Source organism: Poecilia mexicana, unplaced genomic scaffold (assembly GCF_051168715.1).
Source record: "Poecilia mexicana isolate PSO_F unplaced genomic scaffold, ASM5116871v1 scaffold_14, whole genome shotgun sequence".
Classification (NCBI taxonomy): Eukaryota; Metazoa; Chordata; class Actinopteri; order Cyprinodontiformes; family Poeciliidae; genus Poecilia; species Poecilia mexicana.
This window is the reverse complement of record NW_028263383.1, coordinates 5,119,609-5,141,009: the sequence shown is the minus strand read 5'-3', so window position 1 is coordinate 5,141,009 and position 21,401 is coordinate 5,119,609. Positions and strand designations below refer to the sequence as shown.

At 39.4% G+C, this 21,401-nt stretch overlaps 2 protein-coding genes across 2 annotated transcripts; both read left to right on the top strand.

The window, feature by feature from the left end:
• Positions 1-571: 571 nt before the first annotated feature.
• On the top strand, positions 572-9,775 carry rskrb (ribosomal protein S6 kinase related b). The gene is made up of 13 exons (XM_014992648.2): positions 572-601; positions 2,256-2,546; positions 2,660-2,743; positions 3,802-3,870; positions 4,178-4,247; positions 4,884-4,991; positions 5,547-5,587; positions 6,579-6,606; positions 6,847-6,936; positions 7,063-7,151; positions 7,327-7,437; positions 7,516-7,629; positions 7,710-9,775. The coding sequence occupies exons 1-13, from the start codon at positions 572-574 to the stop codon at positions 7,938-7,940; spliced, it is 1,356 nt and encodes a 451-aa protein (XP_014848134.1). The 3' UTR covers positions 7,941-9,775.
• Positions 9,776-12,777: 3,002 nt separating this feature from the next.
• On the top strand, positions 12,778-21,097 carry aldocb (aldolase, fructose-bisphosphate C, b). The gene is made up of 9 exons (XM_014992660.2): positions 12,778-12,932; positions 18,031-18,147; positions 18,239-18,450; positions 18,740-18,794; positions 18,885-19,045; positions 19,170-19,253; positions 19,341-19,515; positions 19,665-19,864; positions 19,963-21,097. Exons 2-9 carry the CDS (start codon positions 18,036-18,038, stop codon positions 20,053-20,055), a joined length of 1,092 nt encoding a protein of 363 aa, XP_014848146.1. The 5' UTR covers positions 12,778-12,932; positions 18,031-18,035; the 3' UTR covers positions 20,056-21,097.
• Positions 21,098-21,401: the final 304 nt, after the last annotated feature.

The following is a 21,401-nucleotide window of genomic DNA, read 5'->3' as shown; positions in this document are numbered from 1 at the left end:
ATTGTACTGTGTTTAGATAGCTTAATTTTGTGTAAATTGTGAATTTTCTTTAATGCTACTCTGAAGGTTTGTCATTTACAGGCTGAAACCGTAGACAATTCTGCAACCTGTGGCTTAATTTCAGTAATTAATCTCGCAATATTTCACTGAACGCTTTGTTTACAGTGATTATGGATTTCTTAAAATCACAACTGAATCCAAGCGATTTTGACGAATTCAGATGTTTTAATTACACCGACCAGCAGGTGGCGCTAAAGTCTCTGGACGGCCGCGATGTGGGCGGATTTGCTCTGACGTTGCCCACATTTGGGATTAACTTGCTTTTTTTATGTCGCCATATCCCTCGTATTTTTTGCAACGGAGGCCAGATGAGCTGATGATATTGAAAAATATCACTTTACTTCAGTAGGCCTGAATCGTTTCAGCCATCTCTGTGCGTTGGGTTTTGGAAATGGGACGGGAATGTCCTGCGGCGCATATTGAGAGGCTGACTGAGGAGCAGCAGACGTCGCACTGACTGAGCCTACTGCGCCGATGTTCCCTTACGCTGATAATAATAATTATAATAATAATGGGGGCAGACGGAAGTAAAAACAGGAAGGTGAGTCGAATGGAACTCCTGGTTGCTAAGGTGTGGCGCTCTCTGTTTCTATGGCGATGGTTTGGTGACCAGGATGAAAAGTCGGTATCTGTACAACTAGAACACACGGCTCCGTTTCACATTGTTTTAAATCAGCATGCGAAACTAAAGTATTACATTTTCGTTAAGGATTTACCTACATAATCAATAAAATATTTCCACAAGAATCCCGCTCCTATAGCATCAAGATTTTACTTTGAAGGTCTAAAAGAAACAATCTCCCTATACATAATTTATTTCCAGATAAAAATATTGATACAAAAGGCCAACTGCATCCTGTGTCTGTGGCAGCATTGGATTTATATGTGTTTTTTATTTTAGGCCATATAACTTTTCCTGTCTGAGAGATCGGTGCTGCTGTGTGTAATGAATTATGGTTTTGATAAAAATAGTAGTACTGCATGCAATTGAAACTTATACTGGTACTTTAAATTCATTACAGTAGTGACTTTAAAACTGTAAACAAAAATACAGTAACAATACTGGCAATAGTACATTAAATGAATTGTGGTTATTTTGTAACTTTGGCATACAGTGTCACTATAAACGCTATTACTGGCATCTAGATGTTACAGTAGAAATAAACAACAAAACTGCAACTCATCATCTTGGCATTTCTATGATTGTCACGACCTATTGTATTTACTGTTTGAATCAGAAACATTTTTAGATGTTATTAAGTCAGTTATGCAACAGGAGGGGGGAATATATATTTCCCCCGATTCTATGCAAATCTGACCAACCAAACAGAGATATAAAAAGCTTATGAAAAAATATTGATTAAATTCAATTGGTTAAAAAAAATTAAAACTGTCCTGGTCAGAACCAGAAGTTGGCGAAAAGCAATCTAAAAACAAAGATTGAGAATTAAAGGATCTACTATCCCATTACAAACCTTTTATAAATCTTTTTTTTAACCAAAAACTACCCTGTGCAACATTTTCATGTGGAAATGACAAAGCGTTCCAAAAGAAGAAATGCCTGTGGAATTCCTGTGCATCAGGAATGAATCATCTTCTGCCTAAAATTATTCAGAAATTCTTAAGAATGAGCATTTATTTCTGATATGGTCATTTTTCTAACTCAGCTTTAGCACTCAACAATAGCATCTTATGTACTGTACTGTTCAAGTCTTTTTCCTCATTGTCTACTAACTTTTTCAAGGTGAAACCTTAAAGAAATAAATGTTTTTAGGTATTGGATGCCTTCCTGAATGAGGGCTGACTGTGAGTCGGGTAAAACAGGGAAAGAACAAACACTGTTTGTTCTTTAAAAAATAGGTTTGACTAGAACAAACATGCATCTCTATAGGTTCTCTAATATCCAGTATTACCGTGTTCTCTTGTTGTTCGCTTATATCAATCAATCAAGTTTATTTGTTTAGCACATTTCAGCAAAAAGGCAGTTCAAAGTGCTTTACATCATAAAAACACGTCCAAAAAATACAAAGTTAGAGCTATTGTTACACATCAAAATGTTGATTAATGTTTTATTTATAATGATTCCAAAGCAACTCTAAGCAGGTGAGTTTTTAGTCTAGATATTTGATGTGGTACCTTTTAAATGTTGCATCTGTCTTCATTAAATCACTGGTCCTGTCCCCCTGCCCTACCAGAGGGCCTCAGGAGGGGCTGAAGACGAGCCCATCCCATCTGGATGGCGGGGTCTCCTCTCCAGCATGGGCCTGTCCATCCCAGAAGGCCTCTGCCGCCTGGCCCCACCCGCCCTCCGTCTGGGCCAGCGTCGGATGCTCCAAGGAAAAGCCCCTGAGGTGCCAGAGCACGTCCTCAGGTTGGCGGGAGTCGGCCCAGGCAGGCTGAGAGGAGAATGGAGCCTTCCAGGCTTCGTTACCATGTTTCTGCCTGAATTCCCCCACAGAGCTGTGCCAGGGCACGAACACTTTCAGGTAAAAAAAAAAAAAAAAAATCTGCTTCATTAGACACACTTCAGCTCTATTGTATTGTCTATCTTCTATGTTTTCAAGCGTTCTCATTTGATTTTTACCTCTTTTCTGACAAGGTGCTGGGATACATTGCCAAAGGTTCATTTGGACCCATTCTGAAAGTGAGGGACAAGTCCAAACAAAAAACATATGCTGTTAAAGTGAGTCTGCTACCTGATTGTTATACGATAATGTGTTTATTTAGCCTATTTAGGCCATGATGTGGCAGTTTCTATCTTAGTTTTTCTATCTTGTGGGTTATTTTAGATTGAATACTATTTGATGCTGCAAATGTAACATAAATGTGCCATGTTAATTCACAAAAAAATATTTTATATTCTTGTTTGTTAGAACTTGTCTACTGGCACAAATTTGCATGCATTAATATTCATAAATACCATCTCTTAATATATTCTGTCTGAGCTGTTTTTTTACACTTTAGTCTTTTTAGTGGGTTTCACCTGTAAAAATTATTCACAATTGAACCTTTTTACATTTTGATGCATTTCAACCACACATTTTGATACATTTTATTACTATTCTATTCATTTTACATATATATGTACAATGCTTAAAATATATATTTTTGCTGTGGCTCTGTGGGTACAGTAGTTGTCTTGCAATCGGAAGGTTGTAGGTTCGATTCCAGCTTCCTCCTGCCACATGTCGATGTGCCCCTGGGCAAGGCACTTAACCCCAAATTTCCTACCGAGCTGCGTATCGGTGTATAAATGTGAGTGCGAATGGGTGAATGTGACTCTAGTGTAAAGCGCTAGTGGTCAAATATGATTGGATAAAGTTCTATATAAGTTTAGTCCTTTTACCATATATTTTTTTCAAATAATAATCCAGATGTGCATTTGTATTTTGACCCTTTTTAGTCTTACTCCCCAAAAGAAAATTCTGGTCAACCAGCGGTTTTTAAGGTGCTCTATTTCTAACTCGGACCCAGCTGTGTGTTATTTTATCACAGTGTAAATTAAGCTTTTCTGTGAAGGCCTCAATAGAACAAAAGTGAACAAACATCATCGTGAAGCTCAAAGGACACAACAGAGATCAGGGACTAAGTTGTGGAGAAGTTTCAGTCAGTTAGGCTTAAAAAAACCAAAACAATCTTTGAGGATATCAATCCATCGAATGAAAATGAGCTGCCAAAGAGATGGCCATCCACCTAAAGTTTAAACAGTTTGTTCATTATTGTTTTTGCGTCCACCAACAGGTTATACCTAAAGCAGAGATTTTAAGGCTGGCGGTTTTGGAGCAGTCAAAAGAGGAAGTTATAGTTCAGGTGAGCGCTGCCTTCGAAGGTCTTTAAAAGAATTATTGATATTTTTACTTTGTTGCAAGCATGTTTCTGTAGACGTATAATTATTAATTTCATGTCACAGTAGACTTCAAAATTCATACACTTGTAATTAAATTTATTACAAGTTCCTTGTTTGATTTTGAAAGTTTCAGTGTATCCAATACTTAGTACAGTTCTTAGACAAAAAAAAAGGCCATGCAAAAAAAGCAAAGAGAAAAGCAATGAAGGAATAGAACCCATAGAAATTAGCTTTTTAAGGAATTTAATTTTTGACCTTTGCCCCCTGCAGCGTCAGGTTCGCCACCCATTTGTCCTCGACCTCCAGGACTGCTGGCAGACTCAGCGCCACCTTTACATTAGTGAGTCAGGCAGCTAGCAGTATCCCACTCGTTCCCAAATCTGCAACCCAAGAACCCCTCACTTCACCTTCTGTCCCCTCTGCTTCGGTAGAGTTATCTTCCCACAATCCCAAACCTAACACCTAGAACATGACAGGAGAAATGCTTCGGTTCAAGTGTTTAAATTCTGGATTTCACCTAAGCTCCCAACCTCTCCAACTCCCACCATACCAGTTCTTCAGCTGTGTTGCCCTTTTTCCCTTCCCTCCAGAGCATTTATCCCTTTTTTCAGAATTACTCACTGACTCAGAAAGTGTGACCCACTTAGTCTGCCTCCCAACCCCCTGTTAAAAGAACTCCACAGTTCAACAGAAACACATGCCACAGTTAAAAGGGCCTGCTGCATGCTTTTATCCAGAATCCTCTTGTAGCCATGCTGCTGGAGTTTCTTCTACATATTAGCAACAACAGACTGAAAACCAGAAGAGGCTTTCCCTGATTTCTTTAAAGATAAGCAGGTGTTCCTCACTTTAGCACAAGCTTGCCTGCTTTAGGTTTTTCACCAGTGTTTTTTTTCCATCCTCTGCCACCCTTCACTGCTCCTCATATGTCCCACTGCGTCAGAGGCTCATGTTAAACCATATTCTGCTCCAACAGTGTGCGACTACTGCAGCACAGGGGACCTCTACACCTACTGGCAGATGATTGGTCAGTTCTCAGAGGAAACCCTGCGAATATTTGCAGCAGAGCTGGGATGTGCACTCGGTTTGTATGCTACATTTTAATATAAGTGTGGGGGTTTTTTATGTCAGGGAGGTGATAAGAATAAAGCTACAGAGTCAAGTTCTGCAGTGATTTGCAAGTCAATTTAACTTTTCATGTTGGTGAAAATGGATTGCAGCAAAGAGCCTTTAAAATACATTGTGTTTTAACTTTTTACTCTAGAAGTATTTAATCCTGTTAGAATAAAAAAGAAAACTTATATTTTTGGCTCTAGTGGCCTTTATTTGATAGTTAATTGACAGGAAAGTGGGTAATGAGAGAAGGGGGAAGACATGCAGCAAAGGTCAGCAAGGCCAGGAATCGAACCTGCAACAGCTGCGTCAAGGACTAAGGCCTCCATATGTGGGCTGTGCTTAACCCTTGCGCCACCACAGCACACCATAAAACTTATATTTTAATAACAGACCTTTTTTAGGGGGTCTTGTTTTGTTTTTCTTTTTACATACAAACTTTTTTATTTATTTTTTTAGCTTTCTTCTTAAATGTTTTACATAGTCATTTTATAGGTTGATAATTACTCACTGTTCATTTTTACAGGGTTTTTGCATGACTTTGGGATCATCCACAGGGATGTGAAGGTAAGACCAGCAAAGATGTCACTTATTACTTTTTTTTAACACATGCAGCAATGCTGCAAAGCAATCGGCATATTACTTTTGAAATCTGCATAAGTTATTTTATGTAGCATGACTAATTATAGGAAAACACAATATGTGACTTTAGAAAGAAAAGCAATTTTTTATACCTGTAGTTTGTCCTCAGGTGTAAGGGAGTTTTTTTTAGTTGTTTTTTTTAGAAATAGATGTCCCACTTTTAAGGTGTTAGGTGTGAACTAGTTCCACTTGCTTTGTTCCATTCATTATTCTAGTGTTTTGCAGTTCAGAGCTTACTAAGCAGTATTTTGTGTTGTTCTGACTGGACCATGCAGACCTAAATGTAGATACCTGTGGCACTATTGGCTTTATTGAATTAATGACCCAACATGTATTTCAGCAAAAATTAAATAAATGAATATATTGGGAAAATAAATAAATAAATGAGTAAAAATTATGTTCTTATCACCAAATAAAACATGACAACCATATCTTATACAATGCTCCTGAACAGGTAAATGTTAAATATGAGTATAAAGTATGCATTTATGAAATTATTTGTTTTTCCATTAGAATATGAGTTTTAAATACCTCTAAATAATAATAGCACAGTTTTGCTTGTACTTTTTTTGCCAATCAAAAGGAATTTTCTGAGAATTTTTTTTAAAATAACACAATAAATTAATCATTAAATAAATGATTGATTCATTTATTTCAATCACAGTACACAAAACTTAAACTTGAATTCTGAAAATTTGATTAATTTAATATAAAGATAGAACATTCATACATAGCTGGATATATAAAAATTAAAACTTCTTTATTTTTCTTTTTGGATATTATCCGTGTTATGTGTGAATCCTTTTCATAATTTGTGAAAAGGAATTGACTTTGGGGCTTATAATTTGGCCAGTCTTGTACGTATTAATTTATGAATACAAGTAGACTCACTCAGATTTTCCTTCCTGACTTTCAGATGGAAAACATCTTGTTGACAGACAACGGTGAGTGAAACAGGGCAGCATACCTCTGAACAGGCAGCACAGAAGCTTCCAGAAAGCCTCTTTACTGTAAAGCTCTCAGCTTGTATTTTATACTATTAGCAATGAGGTCAAGAGTTATTAGAAGAAGATGTTTATATTTTTATGAGTTTTTAACTCATAAAAACGAGCTCCTAGCGTGGTGGATGTGTGGAGAATTGTGATAAATTCCTGTAATGATGCAGAGAAAATGATCCTTTGTAGGCCACCTCCGCTTGGCTGATTTTGGTTTGTCCCGCCGCCTGGAGAGAGGAGGCCGAGCCTTCACAATCTGTGGAACCATCCAATACATGGGTGATGAAAACCTGCCAAATCCAACAGTTTGAGGATTGTTTTTATATCTTTTCTTTTCGAAAGTAAAGACCTGAATGTTAAAAATAAAACTTCTGGGTTTTTTTTCTCTCTTTTACCCCTCTTCAGCTCCAGAGGTGCTCAGTGGTGGACCTTACAACCACGCAGCTGATTGGTGGTCACTGGGAATCCTGCTGTTCTCATTGGCCACTGGGAAGGTGAGCCTTTGTTTCCAATGTGTCCAGCAGGCCTCATCTACAGGCAGACATAGGGACAGCTGAGCCTAAACTGGGTTGGAAAAACAGAGCTGTTTTCTTCTGGGCAGCATGTAAGATCTTTGTACTGATGAACAAAGTTATTATATGAAATCTGTCTCTTTGTTTGCCTCTACAGTTCCCTGTTGCTCCAGAACCAGATCATTGCAGCATGCTGAGGAAAGTGAGGAGTTTTCCCTATGAAATGCCCCTGAGCCTGAGCTCACCGCTCTCCATGTTAATAACAGAGGTACTTTTTTTCCAGTGCGTGTAAATATAGTTTTGTCATAGTTCTGCTAATTTGTAGCATCATGATACTTTTTTCCAGCTTTTGTGCAAAAATCCACTACGACGCCTGAGGACCTTGGAACGTTTCAAGCGTCAAACATTCTTCTTTGGGACATCTTTTGACCTCCACCTCCTGCAGCGTCGGCCTGTGCAGGTAACCAACAAATGCCTGGTTGAAGAAAGCTCAGGGTTTTTTTTTTCTGATTATCTGAATGAACTTTTCTTCTCCATCAGGTGATCTTGGAGCTGAGGGAGAGACCAGACCGTGCTGCCAAAGCTCGACGGGGCCTCACTTTGTCCCTGCTGCCTCTGAAGGGCTTTGACTTTGATTCCCTGCTCAGCCCTGCTGCCACGCCAGACACACAGCTGGACAGAGACACACACACCCGCACAGCTGTACCTCTGCCTGGCCCCTCGCTGCAGCCCACTCAGGAGAAAGTTGCACGGAGGGAAGTGTTTGTATGACGGATTACAAGTCTGGCTGCAGCGTGGAAGGGAAAGGCCTTCATCAAATGATTTTGATTTTGTGCAAATGTTCCTAATTTTTTACTCTCCTTAAAATTTAGAAGAGTAAAAGTGAAGAATTTAAATACATAAACCCCCATATTTACTTTTGCCTTGCAAAGGTATCCATTTTTGTGACATTGTAGTCACAAACCTCAGTGTGTTTTTTAGGGAATTTATGAGATAGACCAACTTTTAAGTAATGTATAATTGTAACGTGGAAGCACAAATATACATGGTACTTTAAAAACTGAAGCAGGAAATCCTTTTGGGGTACTTCTCTACTGGCTTTGTATGTTGAAACTTTACTGTGTGCACACTATTATTGAAGAACAGCTGAAGCTGAACCAGACTGGATGAAGCCTAGCTAGCACTGAACATTCAGATTATGTCGCTTAAATGTTCAACAAACGTCTGAAGACAACGTTCAGCAAACGCTGGCTGAACATAGAGCAATACAACATCTACAGACAACACTCTCTGCTATGTGAAAAGTTTAGTCTTTTAAAGACTAAGAATTTTTGAATAAAAATATACAATTACAAAGAAACAAATCACACCAAATAAAACACTTTTCCAGATATTGTTTTTATATAAAACCACTAACAATATTTTTGTCACCTTCAAATGTCTTAGCAGCTTCAACAGATAGAAACTAAGATTAGAACAATTGAGTCCTCACTTTAACATAAACTGTATCCATGTGTATACCGTGTGAATTCTGTGTATACTACAGAAAAAATGAATAATTGTCCTTCTACTTTGCAGTTAAGCTTTACTTTGTGTTGCTTTGTCTCAATTCTACTCATAAATTAATATTTGTGGTTATAACATGATATAATGTGACTAATTCAAGTCTGAAGAGTATTTTTTGCAAGGCACTGAAATAACATTGTACTTTTTTATGTCATTTTATTTTACATGTTCACCTTTTAACGTTTACTGTCTCTTTAGTAGCAGTTGTTCAGTGGTTTTGTGCCATTACCCAGTTAGTAAAATGTCCAGAGTCTCTTCATGGTTCGGCTGGCAAAACTTTGTGTACCGAAGATAATTTAATACTTAATTGAAAAGTTAGGCTAATAGCTCTAACTATGTTGTATTTGTTTAACCGTTCAACCATATTTGTAGTGGAACCCAACCAAAACCCTTAAGAAAGGAGAGAGGATGTTCAAACCATTGCCTTCATCCATCATGCTGTGTCATCATGAAACCATTTTTTTACAGAAGTGGACAAAAGAAACTCTGTCATTTGTTCCCACTCCTTACCTTTGTTGTCCTGCCTGTAGAATTGGTTGCAGCAGGAACTTCTCCCCTGATGTCAGAGTGAAGCAAGCAACAGCCTTAGAGTCTGATGAGCACGCTCGCAACTCTGTGTTTATTTCCTACAACCGGTGACTCAGGGGCGCACTTGCTGGTTTTACTACTTAGCTTCATTTATCACATAAAGTCAGGTTTTAAACAATGATTTGAGTATGCTCTAAACTTCTCTTTGAACTTTATAAAATTTTTATAAATATGAAGGCTATTTTCTATTGTTTTTTTCCTCACTAAACAGATATTTAGATATGTTATGATTTTATAAATGATGCATGATATTTACCCAGATTTGCTTCACACGCACAACTCTCAGTTTACCTTCTTGATCACAAAACGCTTGTGTACATACTTATAAATATATAAGCATATTCCTCTTTATAAAGTTTATATAAACATTTTTGGAGAGTATTTCCTCATGTGTTATGATGTCTTTTTGCAGTTACCTTGTAGCACAAACAGAATATTAAAAGAGTTCTTCTGATTTTTCTTTTGTGTTTTTATTGTGATGAAATGATTTTGGGTGCACGGACCTTTATTGCCTAACTCACCCCAACATTGTGTCAGATTATTGCAGAATATCCTTGCTCAGTTAAGAAATCACACTGTGCATTTACTTAGTTGAGTTACTCAACATACCTTACTCACAGATTGACACTTAAAACCCTAAAGTAAGCAGATGGTGGTCTACACTTGGAGAGAGCGATTTCTTTAGATTTAATTCATTAAATTTAATATTTCAAATTCACTCATTAAAGATGAAAAATATTTTTGCTGCTCCTATTACTGGCAATTAAATTTGATTCAGTATATATTTAACATACTTTCTTTTTTAAATAACATATCTATTTAATGTTTCAATCCGTATAAAAGCCAAACCAGTGTTTTGGCTACATAACAGTTTGTCTTGAAACAAAACACTCCATTAATAGAAGATCCTTGCTGACAGCCAAAATAAAGACACAACACTGGTGTGTCACAGTTCAGTCACAAACCAATAACATGTATATTATTGGGCTTTTGTGTGGAAACTGACACCATGTGGCATCATGATGTGGAAGAAAAAAGACCCCTGTTTTTTAAATTGAAAAATACAATTCTGAAAAGTGAGGTGGGCTTTTGTCTTCAGCACCTTTGAGGATGCACATCTGGACTTTATTTTTTGGCCCATTCTTTTCCAAGGAAACTCTTTGGTAACCATCATTTTTAAAGTACTTTTACAGATTCGCAGTTGAATGCAAGCCAGGACTTTGTTGTGGCAACTCTTGTCTGAATAAACTTTTGATCTAGACCCCTCCATTGTTGCCTGGCTTGCAGCAGGACTACAAGAATCATGCAGCCAGTTTTAAGTCTTGTGCAGCCAACTATAAGTTTTCTTCAATGGTCATCTTGTATTTTGTAACTTTTATCTTTCCATCATCCAGCTGTGCAAGCATCCCTGTCCCTGAAGAAAAACATCCCCAAGGCATGACGCTGTCGCCTCATTTCGCAGTTGTCATGGTGAGTTCAAGGTGATGTGCAGTGTTAGTTTCCCACCTCACTCTTTTCTACACAGTTGATAATAAAATAATAAATTATTATCTGTTTGTTGATTACATAAAATCTCAATAAACACTGAAGTCTGTGACAGAATGTGAAAATACAAATGGTAGTAATGTAAGGTGATGTAGGTGGGCTTTCCTCTGTGGGAATTATGTTCCAATTAAAGAGGCTTCTTCAGTCATTCACAGTTCAGAAGGAGAACAAGATTCTTCCAACATAATTCATTCCTCATCCCATTTCCAGTTGTTGAACGTAGTTGGCTTTCATTCACCTGTGCTTACAAAAAGTAAATGGTAAAGATTCATGAAAGGGAAGAGATGTCAAAAAGCTGCATACAGAAAGTGTAATTCATGACAAAGATGGACAACAGAGCTTCGACTTGCTACATTGGCTCTGCTGTAATGACCTTTAAGCTTGTGGAGCCATTGTTTACTGTACTCTACATATGCAGGCCCACACCAAAAATAACTTTACCTATTAGCAATAACACCAACTAAGAGGCTTTAAAGACAAGATGCCAACAGCAGCAGCAGCAGCTTGAAGTTCACAGGTTCCCTGCTGAAACTGGAGAACCCAATTGTGAGTTAAATAAGCCACCCAGTAGATTTTAGAGTGTATGTCTGATCTGTAAATGGAGAAACTAGAGAGTGAATTGAGCCTAGGCCACAGCTACAAAAGCAGGCATGTATCAACCGCGTGTGCCAGAATTTGTATGCAAGAGGCCTCTAGGAACAAACTGAGCACAACAACAGTTTTCACTGAGTGCAACAACAAGAGGGGATACAACTCTCTGGTAAACAAGTGCTATTCCCAACCGTTATTTATTAAATTTGCTGTTGATCTCAAATGAAAATAAAGAAAAAAAAAAAACATTGCTTGCAAAAGTATCTAAACCTTTAATGTTGAAAGTGTCAGTAAACAGTAATTTTTCAGTCCTGCCATAAATTGTCAATATTCAATTTTTTTGTGTCCTCCTGGAATGTGAACTTCAGCCCCATTTCAAAGTTTTTTGAAGTCAAGATTTTGTTTCCCAGTATTGATGTCTAGTTTCCATGTCTCCGCTCTGGATGATCATTGCCACTTTATGCCGCTGCCACCACCATGTATCACTCTGATCAGGCATGTTGTTAGTTCTCTACACATAGCTTTTTTGCATTTAGGATAAAAATGTTTATATTACAGTCTGATCCATATGTGTCAACAGTTCTCATGGGCCAGTGTCCTGTAAATTTTAAATTTGTTTCTATTCCAGCAGACCTCAATTAAGATTATTCGAAAGAATCTGGAGAACCTCAATTAGCAGAAGAGGCAATTCAGACATTTGATTCAGATGCATTGGGTCAGGGACACATCACTGCACAAAATGGTCCATAACGACAGAAGTTTGACACCTCTTGGAGATCTTAATTAATATGTTCCTCTGTCCCCTGCATAAATGGCAGTTTTGGTAAACTTTACTCTGGACTTCATCATGTTCTTTCAACAATGACTTTCTTCTGGTTATTTTCCTGTAAAGCCCAGGTTTGTAGATTGCACAAGTATTGTCTGCCATCCTAACTAGGTGTTAAGTGAGCTCATAAAATCCCAACAAAACATTGAAATTCATGACTGTAAATGTGATAAAATATGAAACAATTCGAGAATTGGGATATCTTTGCAAGACGTCGTAAATTACGTGAGCTTGTCCCTTGGCTTCATTACTTTTAATAGGGCTGTTTCTTATCATTCAGCATTCAGTAGTAATCTGGGAATATTTGGACATATTTTCTGCTTTTAATTAAACTACTTTCTTAAGGTGACGTGTGTTTTATTAGAAGTCCGCTTGCTTGTTTGTTTCAGATTAAAATTAAGCAGCCATCTGGAAAAGTTGCAGAATCATGCTGCATTCGCGTTGCTCTCTTCTTAGATGGAGGATGTTCTCCGGCGCATGCTCGATAGACGCAGTTTCACTCCATCACATGACGCAGGGGTGTTGGCTCCTCCCTCAGCTCGAGAGACTTTGTAAAGGGTCACGTTGCGTTGCAGCAGTTAAACAGGAGACGGCTTCGCATCTCTTACAGCTCACCTGCTCTATCATCTGAAGACATCAACAAACAGGTAATAATCAAATCTGAACTACCATTTGTGACTGCTGTACATTGTAACATTTTCATATCGGACCGCTGTAACTTTGACGGCCGAGTTGATGCTGATGGGAATGTGATGCTGCGCTACTCAACCTCAAGCTAACTTTGTCCTCCTAGCTTGTTAGCCACAAATTGTTCCTACCGTTATTATGACGTATGTCCCTTATTTTGCGTGTTGGCTTCTAAAAACAGCTTAGAGCTCTTAAGCTTATTTGACAATATATGAAAGCTGCGCATTTTAAAGATCAACGAACCACACAACAGGAAGGGCGTACAAACGTTGACCTTCAAGGATGGAAATGAAGGTGACGGACCTGGTTTTTCGGTTAGTTAAGTTAACGTACCATAGGTCTGCAGTTTGAAACGTGTTCAGGTCGATGACACATTTTGAATTAAAACGTGGTTAGCAGCAGTGGAGGATGATGGGGGAGGGTGATGATGTAGTCGTTTCCTGTCTGAGTGTATCTGTTCAAGCGCACGTAGACCTCTGATGTGACGATGGCGGGGCGGGCATAGGAGACACACCAAAATAACCGCAAATACATAAATGTGGATGGGATAGAAGGTCAACAAGAAAAATCAAGTATCTTTTAGTCGATTTTTTGAAGTCCTTTTTTAAATTATATATACATTTTATTTTTTACACTTTTTTTTACAATTTTATACTGCCCCTTTTGTTGCTAAGCAACACCCAGCTCTCCTACTTGTTGGTTCTTTTCTACGTTAGTCCCAATCCCTAAAAGAATCCGGTTCCTTGTTTCTAGAAATCGTATAACATTATATACAGCAACCTTATGTCTCCTGTGTTTAACATGAAAATGTTGCTGTTGTGTAACCTGCACATTTTCACAACTGTCAACCTCTCTTTGAACCGCACCATGCATCACAGCCGGCACATCTGCTGTAGGCTCCTGTATCAGTGGGCAATGGGCAGTGCTCCGGCTAGTGCTGCTGGATCAAAGTCTGAAGATAGAAACAGCCCAAATACAGGAACGTGCATCAGCTCCAAGGCCAGCAACCTGTCTGGTAAAAACACAAGCAAGAAGGCTTTTTTTAAAAAAAAATTTGCAATCTGACTAGTGCTGCTCTGCAGGAGCCATTTTCAGCTCTATAGCTTGCAACCTGGAGACATCAACAAGCTGGGTAAATCTCCAGGGGGGGCGGTAATGATGCAGACAGTTAAGCAAAACATAGATCCCGTTTCCCTTTAACTGTGCCATCCTCTCCCGGCTTGTTTATAATGACAATAATTAAAATGTTAATATGTGCAGTTCCAGCCTGATTCGGTTGATAGCAGCCTGTTAAAACCCTGCTTACAGCCTTTATAAATGCTGGGCTTCATAGTTTGCAGGCCTGAAGTGTTTTGTAGTTAAAAGCTTGCAGTAATACTTCACAACAGACTAGCTGTAACTTGTTTACTGTATCTGTTGGCAATGATGTTTAAGTATTTTCTGATTTCTGGCTACATTCTGCTCTGTGCTTAGCTGGGTGAAAATGGTTGCATCAGACACGTCATGACTCAGAGTCAGGAAGTAATAAATACTAGTGGGTCCTACTGTAGTTAAGTTTTAATCGTGCCCAATAGATTTATTTTGAACTTGTTAACTCTGAATAGTACGACAGAGATTCTGGGTCAATAATGTGAATTATCTAAATCATGCGGGGATCTTTGTTGTAATGCACACATTATATATAACTGCCATAGTATTCTGTGATCAAGCTGGCATTACCTGTTCATTTCTGAAGGGATTCCATGTGACGCAGCAGGGAGTTGGCCACGTATCTTGATGTCGCAATGCAGACATGGTGTTTGCCTGGAAGAGGAAAACCACTGTACAACAGACAGAAGTGAAAATCTGAGGCGTGACTGAGACAAAGTCAAGCTTCTGACAAAATAATCTCAGCTTCTCTCTCAAAAGATACCATCTGCAAATTGTTTCAAAATCCCCCATTTTTTTGTTTTTTAATTAAGAAAACATTTTATTATAAATCACATCTCAGAACAGTTAAACAACTTTGATGAATATTTCTCTTCCTTTGACACTTCCTCACTTCCTCAAACTGTACTTACAGGAACCACGACCATGTTTGAAGCTTGTGTAATCAAAATGTCAAGTCGGGTTACAGGTTGTTGTCATGTAACATGCGCTTTGAAGACTACGTTTAAAAGGTTTGATGTCTCACAGGGACCTTGTTGCATCTTTGGCTGCTGGCTCCACCAAAGCCAGTTCCATTTTAGGAGATGTTTTGTTTTTGCCTGGACACCATCGCTGGGCTCAGCAGCCAGCTCCAGTGATTGTGACACTTTAGTTAACCAAATCTGTAGTCTAAGTTTCACTGCACACAGTAAGTGTCTGTGGAACAAAGACAATCTTTATATTTTCCTTTCATATTCCCCAAATACACTGAGTGTTCCCTAGAGGCAATATAGGAGCAGATGCTAAACAGAAAACATCCGTGTCTCCGGCAACCTTACCTACATTGGTATTACAGCAGGCAAACTAGTGGTGTTATATTGAATTGCACTTATTTTTGTCATCAATATCTAGAAATAAATGGGAACATATTTGTAATGAAAGTAGGAAACCATATAAAATATATTTTTAGATGCCTTGTGGCGACTTATAGCACAGGATAAACCAGGAGAGGAATGATGTGATCCATACATGGCTGTTAAATAATCACTGGTGTCTGGGAGACCATCCAGATTTTCACTCTGTTAATCAATAGTAATAGCATCTACAACCAGTAGGAGCTAAAAGAAGCAGCTCTTTATTCTTAAGCATTATTATATTCTGTATTTGGTGTTAATTAGTAGCAAGACTACCGAAAGGATTAGCCAAGATGGGGTCAAATCTGTGACATTTTTATGTTTTAATTTAATTCTGACCCAAGACATGATCCCATGGAAGAGGTTTAAGTCTGAACTATATTTGGAAAATTGTTGCATAAAAATGCTACAGTTTCCAGCTGATCTGCTCATGCTTCTCTGAGCATGGTCACTTATGGTCACGTGTGTCATCACTGACAGCTTTTTTCTAAGAATGAGTGACTGAAATATTACTTTCTTTTCTGAATTTTATCTACCAGAGGAGAAAAGTGTATTTTAAAGAGGGACTGGATAATAGATCTAGTGGAGGCCTTCTGTTTGCAGTCCACATATAGATATGTTTAGAAATCTGAAAATCAATTAAGAGTTGGAAAGAAATCTGAAAATCAATTAAGAGTTGGAAAACCAACCCAGATGAATAATAGAATAGGCATCAATAACATTTCCCATCAGTTCCCATTGCTGCTCTTGGCTGATCATGTTTGGCCTCCAAGGTGTGCTGTTTCTGACACATGATCCCCTCCAGGTTTTCTTTTCCTCTCAATGTAAATGTCACCTGCAACCATATCAATGTGAACAAGCTTCACTCTCAACTTGCACAATACTTTTTTTTTTTTTTTTAACAAATACTCTTTTTTTCCTTTTTTTGTAACTATTGGCTTAAAAATGTAGATTACACAGAGCACCAATCATTTTGCAATGTTTGGCGACTGGAAACCTGAACACACTGAAACTGGTATAAAAAAAAATGCATTGTTGAAGCACGCAGGCATCTTCCTAAAGATAAGCCAGAGTCTGCTGGGCATGACTCCTTGTCTGGCTAAGAGAACACCTAAAATACACACACCATGTCTTGTGATTTCAGTGAATTATCAATTTCATTCAGTGCACTGGAGATTGTGCACTCACTTCAGACTGGTGAACTAACAGTTCCCCTACAGTGTCAAATTACAGCACTCTGCCCTAACCTGTTTGGGTTCACCTCCCTGCAGAATTTGGCAAACAGTAGTGAACTGTTCTTGCAGCAGAGGCGCCCTGCAGAGAGGCCTGTCTGTGTTCTCCCAAGGCCCTTATCCCATAGCGTAAAGCTGAGGATTAACGGAGGATATGACCCTCGGCGTCCTACAGCAGCAACCCAGCCTTAGTTACACTGCAAAAATACAACATCTCACCAAGTATATTTGGTCTCGTTTCTAATGCAAATAACTTAGTTTTGTCTTATTATTATACTAAATTAAAAGTAACTTTTTCGCTCTTTGACAGAAATATTTCGGCCCTGCTCTTTCTAAGCAAACATCATTCCAGCAGCTCACCGCAGCTAAGCTCCTGGTCCTCTATCAAGCCATTTAATCCATCCCTGATCCATTGTGGCAACACATAGCATTTCACTTGTGCAGCTGTGAACAAACCAATAATCAGTGAAGCCTTCACAGTTGGTGCAGTCAGCCAGACTGTGTCCTCAGGCATATTCTGGATGTGTGGAAATTTACAAGCATTGCGTGGATTTACTTTGCATTACCTGTGCAGAAGGGAATTGTAGTTACATACTGGCAGCAATAGACCGACAAGAGGCTAAAATGGTGGAAGCACACTACATTCTTTTAAAATAAATATCAGTAAATCAACTACATAGATGTAAGGAATGAAAATGCTGTAATGGTGTTAACTGGGAAAAACAGGAAGAGTGTTGCTAGGGTAAAGTCGTGCTGCATCCAGACCTGCAGCTGAAATCAAGCCCGGCAGCTGAGTCTGTTGAAGCGTTTGTTTTATAACCCCTCATCCCTCCCTGGTCTGTGATTCAGATACACGTGGTGGGGGTAGGAGTTGCGTAACCACTTACTTCTGCCGAGTGAAGAAGGGCGTGATCTAGAAACCTTTTTTATGATGGCTGCAACCAAACAGTTTCACTTTGACCAGACCCACACTAGAAGCATGGTCTGTTAGGAAGTGTGACAAATTCAAATTTTTAAGTGTAGAAGATGTAGCATTTCCTTTCCAGCAGGACGCAGCTTGCTGCCTTTGGGTTTATCACATCTCCCACACATGCTGCATCACTGGATTGTGAGAAATTCAGCATTTTTCCGATGCATCTTGCTAGAGTTTTGTCATTCTTCAGCCAGTCCTTCTGCTCACTGCTGTGGCAAGTCAGCCGTTTCCCAAATAATAGAAAGGCATGAGAAAGAGGCCAGAGCTGGGTGGTCAGACGGTGATAAAATGTCGTCCTCTCCTTCTCTTTCAGCCACCATGACTCACCAGTACCCCGCACTGACTTCTGAGCAGAAGAAGGAGCTGCAGGAGATCGCTCAGAGGATAGTGGCTCCAGGAAAAGGCATCCTAGCTGCTGATGAGTCCACCGGTATGTTCAGTCAGACTAAGAACATTGTAGGAGTTTGTGTGCAGATATATGAGGTAAAGCTAAGTAACTTTTCATTGCGTGCCAATTTCAGGCAGCATGGCGAAACGCCTGAACCCCATCGGGGTTGAGAACACGGAGGAGAACAGGCGTCGCTACCGCCAGCTGCTCTTCACCGCTGACGAGCGCATCGACAGCTGCATCGGAGGGGTCATCTTCTTCCATGAGACCCTCTACCAGAAAAGTGACGATGGCGTTTGTTTTGCCAAGCTCATCAAAGACCGCGGCATTGTTGTTGGCATCAAGGTATTCCAGAAATGAACTGTTAGATTCAAGCACAGTACTTTTGAACTTTAACTTCATCTGCCTCCAAACAGTCCCATAGTTTGGTAGGTAAAACTGGAAATAATCAATTAATCAATCAATTAATCAATCAATGTATGTAAAAATGTACTCTTGTGTACAGAAAAACCTGAAAGATCAGTTTCAGTTGTGAGAATAAACTGCCCTAAAAGAGCTTTTATGTTGTATATTCAGGAATGGTAGAAATTCAGCAGCTTTTGTTTAATATATATTTCTTTCCATCTGTTTTTAGGTTGACAAAGGTGTCGTACCACTTGCTGGAACAAATGGAGAGACCACCACCCAGGGTGAGCCAAAGCAGAGGGAATATTCTAACAAACTTTAGAAAAAAGTCAAAGTATAGCAGGAACTCTAGATTCTTGTGTGTTGATGCACAGGTTTGGATGGGCTCAGTGAGCGCTGTGCTCAGTACAAGAAGGACGGTGCAGACTTCGCCAAGTGGCGTTGTGTGCTGAAGATCAGCGAGACCACGCCATCTCAGCTGGCCATCCTGGAGAATGCGAATGTACTGGCACGATATGCAAGCATCTGCCAGCAGGTTGGGTTTTTTTTTTTTTTTTTTTTACATCTGGTTAGACATCAGAATTTTTTAATACACTTAAAATGTGCCTTGTTGAGCCCTAGTCTAAAACCACTAATGACTTTACTTTCATACTTTTTAGAATGGCATTGTCCCAATTGTGGAGCCAGAGATCCTGCCTGATGGGGATCATGACCTGAAGCGTTGCCAGTATGTCACAGAGAAGGTGAAGCATCTGGAAGGTCACGATATGCTTTGCATACATATCGGCATATTTCTAATCTAATAGCAAACTCCTGGTGTCTACTTTTAGGTCCTTGCAGCGGTGTACAAGGCTCTGTCAGACCACCATGTGTACCTGGAGGGAACATTGCTGAAACCCAACATGGTCACCCCTGGACACTCCTGTCCTACCAAGTTCTCCAGCGAGGAAATCGCCATGGCTACCGTCACTGCCCTGCGCCGCACTGTACCTCCAGCCGTTACAGGTGAGTCATGGAAATAAGAGAATGCATTTATGAAACTGTAAAACTTTTAGATTATTGTGACAAGTCAGGATACTATTTAGTAAAATACATATTAGATTTTTTTCTTCTTATGAAAAGTATTAAATTTCTGCATATTTTTTCCCACACAGGAGTGACTTTCCTTTCAGGTGGTCAGTCTGAAGAGGAGGCTAGCGTGAACCTCAATTCCATCAACACCTGCCCCCTCAACAAGCCTTGGGCGCTGACTTTCTCCTACGGCCGCGCCCTGCAGGCCTCTGCCCTGAACGCATGGAAAGGAGACCTGAATAAGGAGAAAGCTGGCACCGAAGAATTCATCAAGCGTGCCCAGGTCAGTCAAATCAAAGACTCCTCAGAAGAACCAACATGCGAAATCCTTTAGGGTTTATATTAAGACGTCTCTCTTTGTTCCCCTTCTGTCTCCCCCAGGCTAATGGGCTGGCTGCCCTTGGAAAGTACAAGTCCTCTGGAAGTGCTGGTGCTGCTGGTCAATCCCTCTACGTGGCTAACCATGCCTATTAAACTTTAACAACCACATTCAGCTGTGGCCTAGTGCTAGTCTTAATATCTGCTCTGCTATTCCCTTCTCACTCCTCCATCAGACACAGGCCTGTGCTGTCTACTGTACTTTGTTAATAGTTATTAACATTACATTATTAGATGTCTATTTAAAATCTATGTAAGAATGCAATACTAAAGGGAATAGGTTTTCATTTTTATTTCAACAAACAAATCCAGACAGGTTTGAGACAATTAATGACTGAAGTGTTGAATTTCATGTCTAGCTCTGGTTAGACTCTGAGATTTATGCCGAATGTAATCCAGAGAATCGTCCAGTATTCCTTTCTTGCCTCTTCATAAGTGCTCCTCTCTCTCCACGTTTGGTTCCTTCTCCGTCATCGGTCCTCTCACATCGGCTCCCCAGCAGTTCAGATCAGCACGTGCGCATCGGTGTTTCGCTTCAGTCAGAACCCAGCGTTGGCCCTTCGTTTAACTACTGTACTAACATTCACTTTAACTGTGGGACCAACCAACCAATAGTGGCATCAGTACATTTTAAGGGTAAAACGAGAAGCTGAGCAGAGCAAAGTCGAAATGTTGAACTTGGAAGTTGATCTTGTGTAGTTCAGCGGTGGCTCCAGCAGAGGTCACTAGACACAGTGTACTGTAATAAACGTTGCACACCAGTAATTGTTCCCCCCCTCCCCCTTGTGCTCCTTATTACCATTATCAACAAAATGACCATCACGTGTGTCTTCTCAGTATAACATTAGCTTTGAATTACACTTGGTAAATATCGTATTTAGTTGTGTGACGGTGTCTATGTGATTTCTGTGTGCCACCCACCCCCCTGCCTGACCATCCTGTTTCCCCCCTGCCTGCCCCACGGAAAGATTGGAAGAATTTCTATCGATGCAGACATGGACCAACACATGGGGTCAGCAGCGCAGAAACGGTCACTGCTTTATTGGATTAATGTGGTGTTTGTGATATTATTGTTCTTGAAACAATCAGTATGTCAAAAATAGTGGAGAAATAAACTAAAATACACATTAAAACTAAACGCGTCTTTTTGTGTGTGTACAAAAAAGTAAATGTATAAAGTATGCTTTATTCACTTTTTTCCATTTTTCTTATTTAATTTGGACACTTTCTGGTTGCAGTCAGAAAAAAGAAAATAGTGCAGAGGCATCTTCAAGTGGGGTTGAGTCAGCAGCAGCCAAGCATTCTGGAGTTGATGGCACATTAATGGGGTGGGGGTTCAGCATGGCTATGAATTAAACTCCCAACAGTGACAAATGGTAAAATAACCTTTGGAAAACTGTGGCTTTTATGGTAATATACTCTCATTAAAAATTTGGCTTTAT

Bases quoted from the DNA above. Each gene is read 5' to 3' on its own strand.
- rskrb (XM_014992648.2), top strand. From the start codon at position 572: ATGGGGGCAGACGGAAGTAAAAACAGGAAG. The intron at 4,248-4,883 runs GTGAGTCAGGCA...CTGCTCCAACAG, and splicing joins TCAGCGCCACCTTTACATTA to TGTGCGACTACTGCAGCACA. The intron at 6,937-7,062 runs GTGATGAAAACC...ACCCCTCTTCAG, and splicing joins TGGAACCATCCAATACATGG to CTCCAGAGGTGCTCAGTGGT.
- aldocb (XM_014992660.2), top strand. From the start codon at position 18,036: ATGACTCACCAGTACCCCGCACTGACTTCTGAGCAGAAGAAGGAGCTG. The intron at 19,046-19,169 runs GTTGGGTTTTTT...CATACTTTTTAG, and splicing joins ATGCAAGCATCTGCCAGCAG to AATGGCATTGTCCCAATTGT. The intron at 19,254-19,340 runs GTGAAGCATCTG...GTCTACTTTTAG, and splicing joins GCCAGTATGTCACAGAGAAG to GTCCTTGCAGCGGTGTACAA.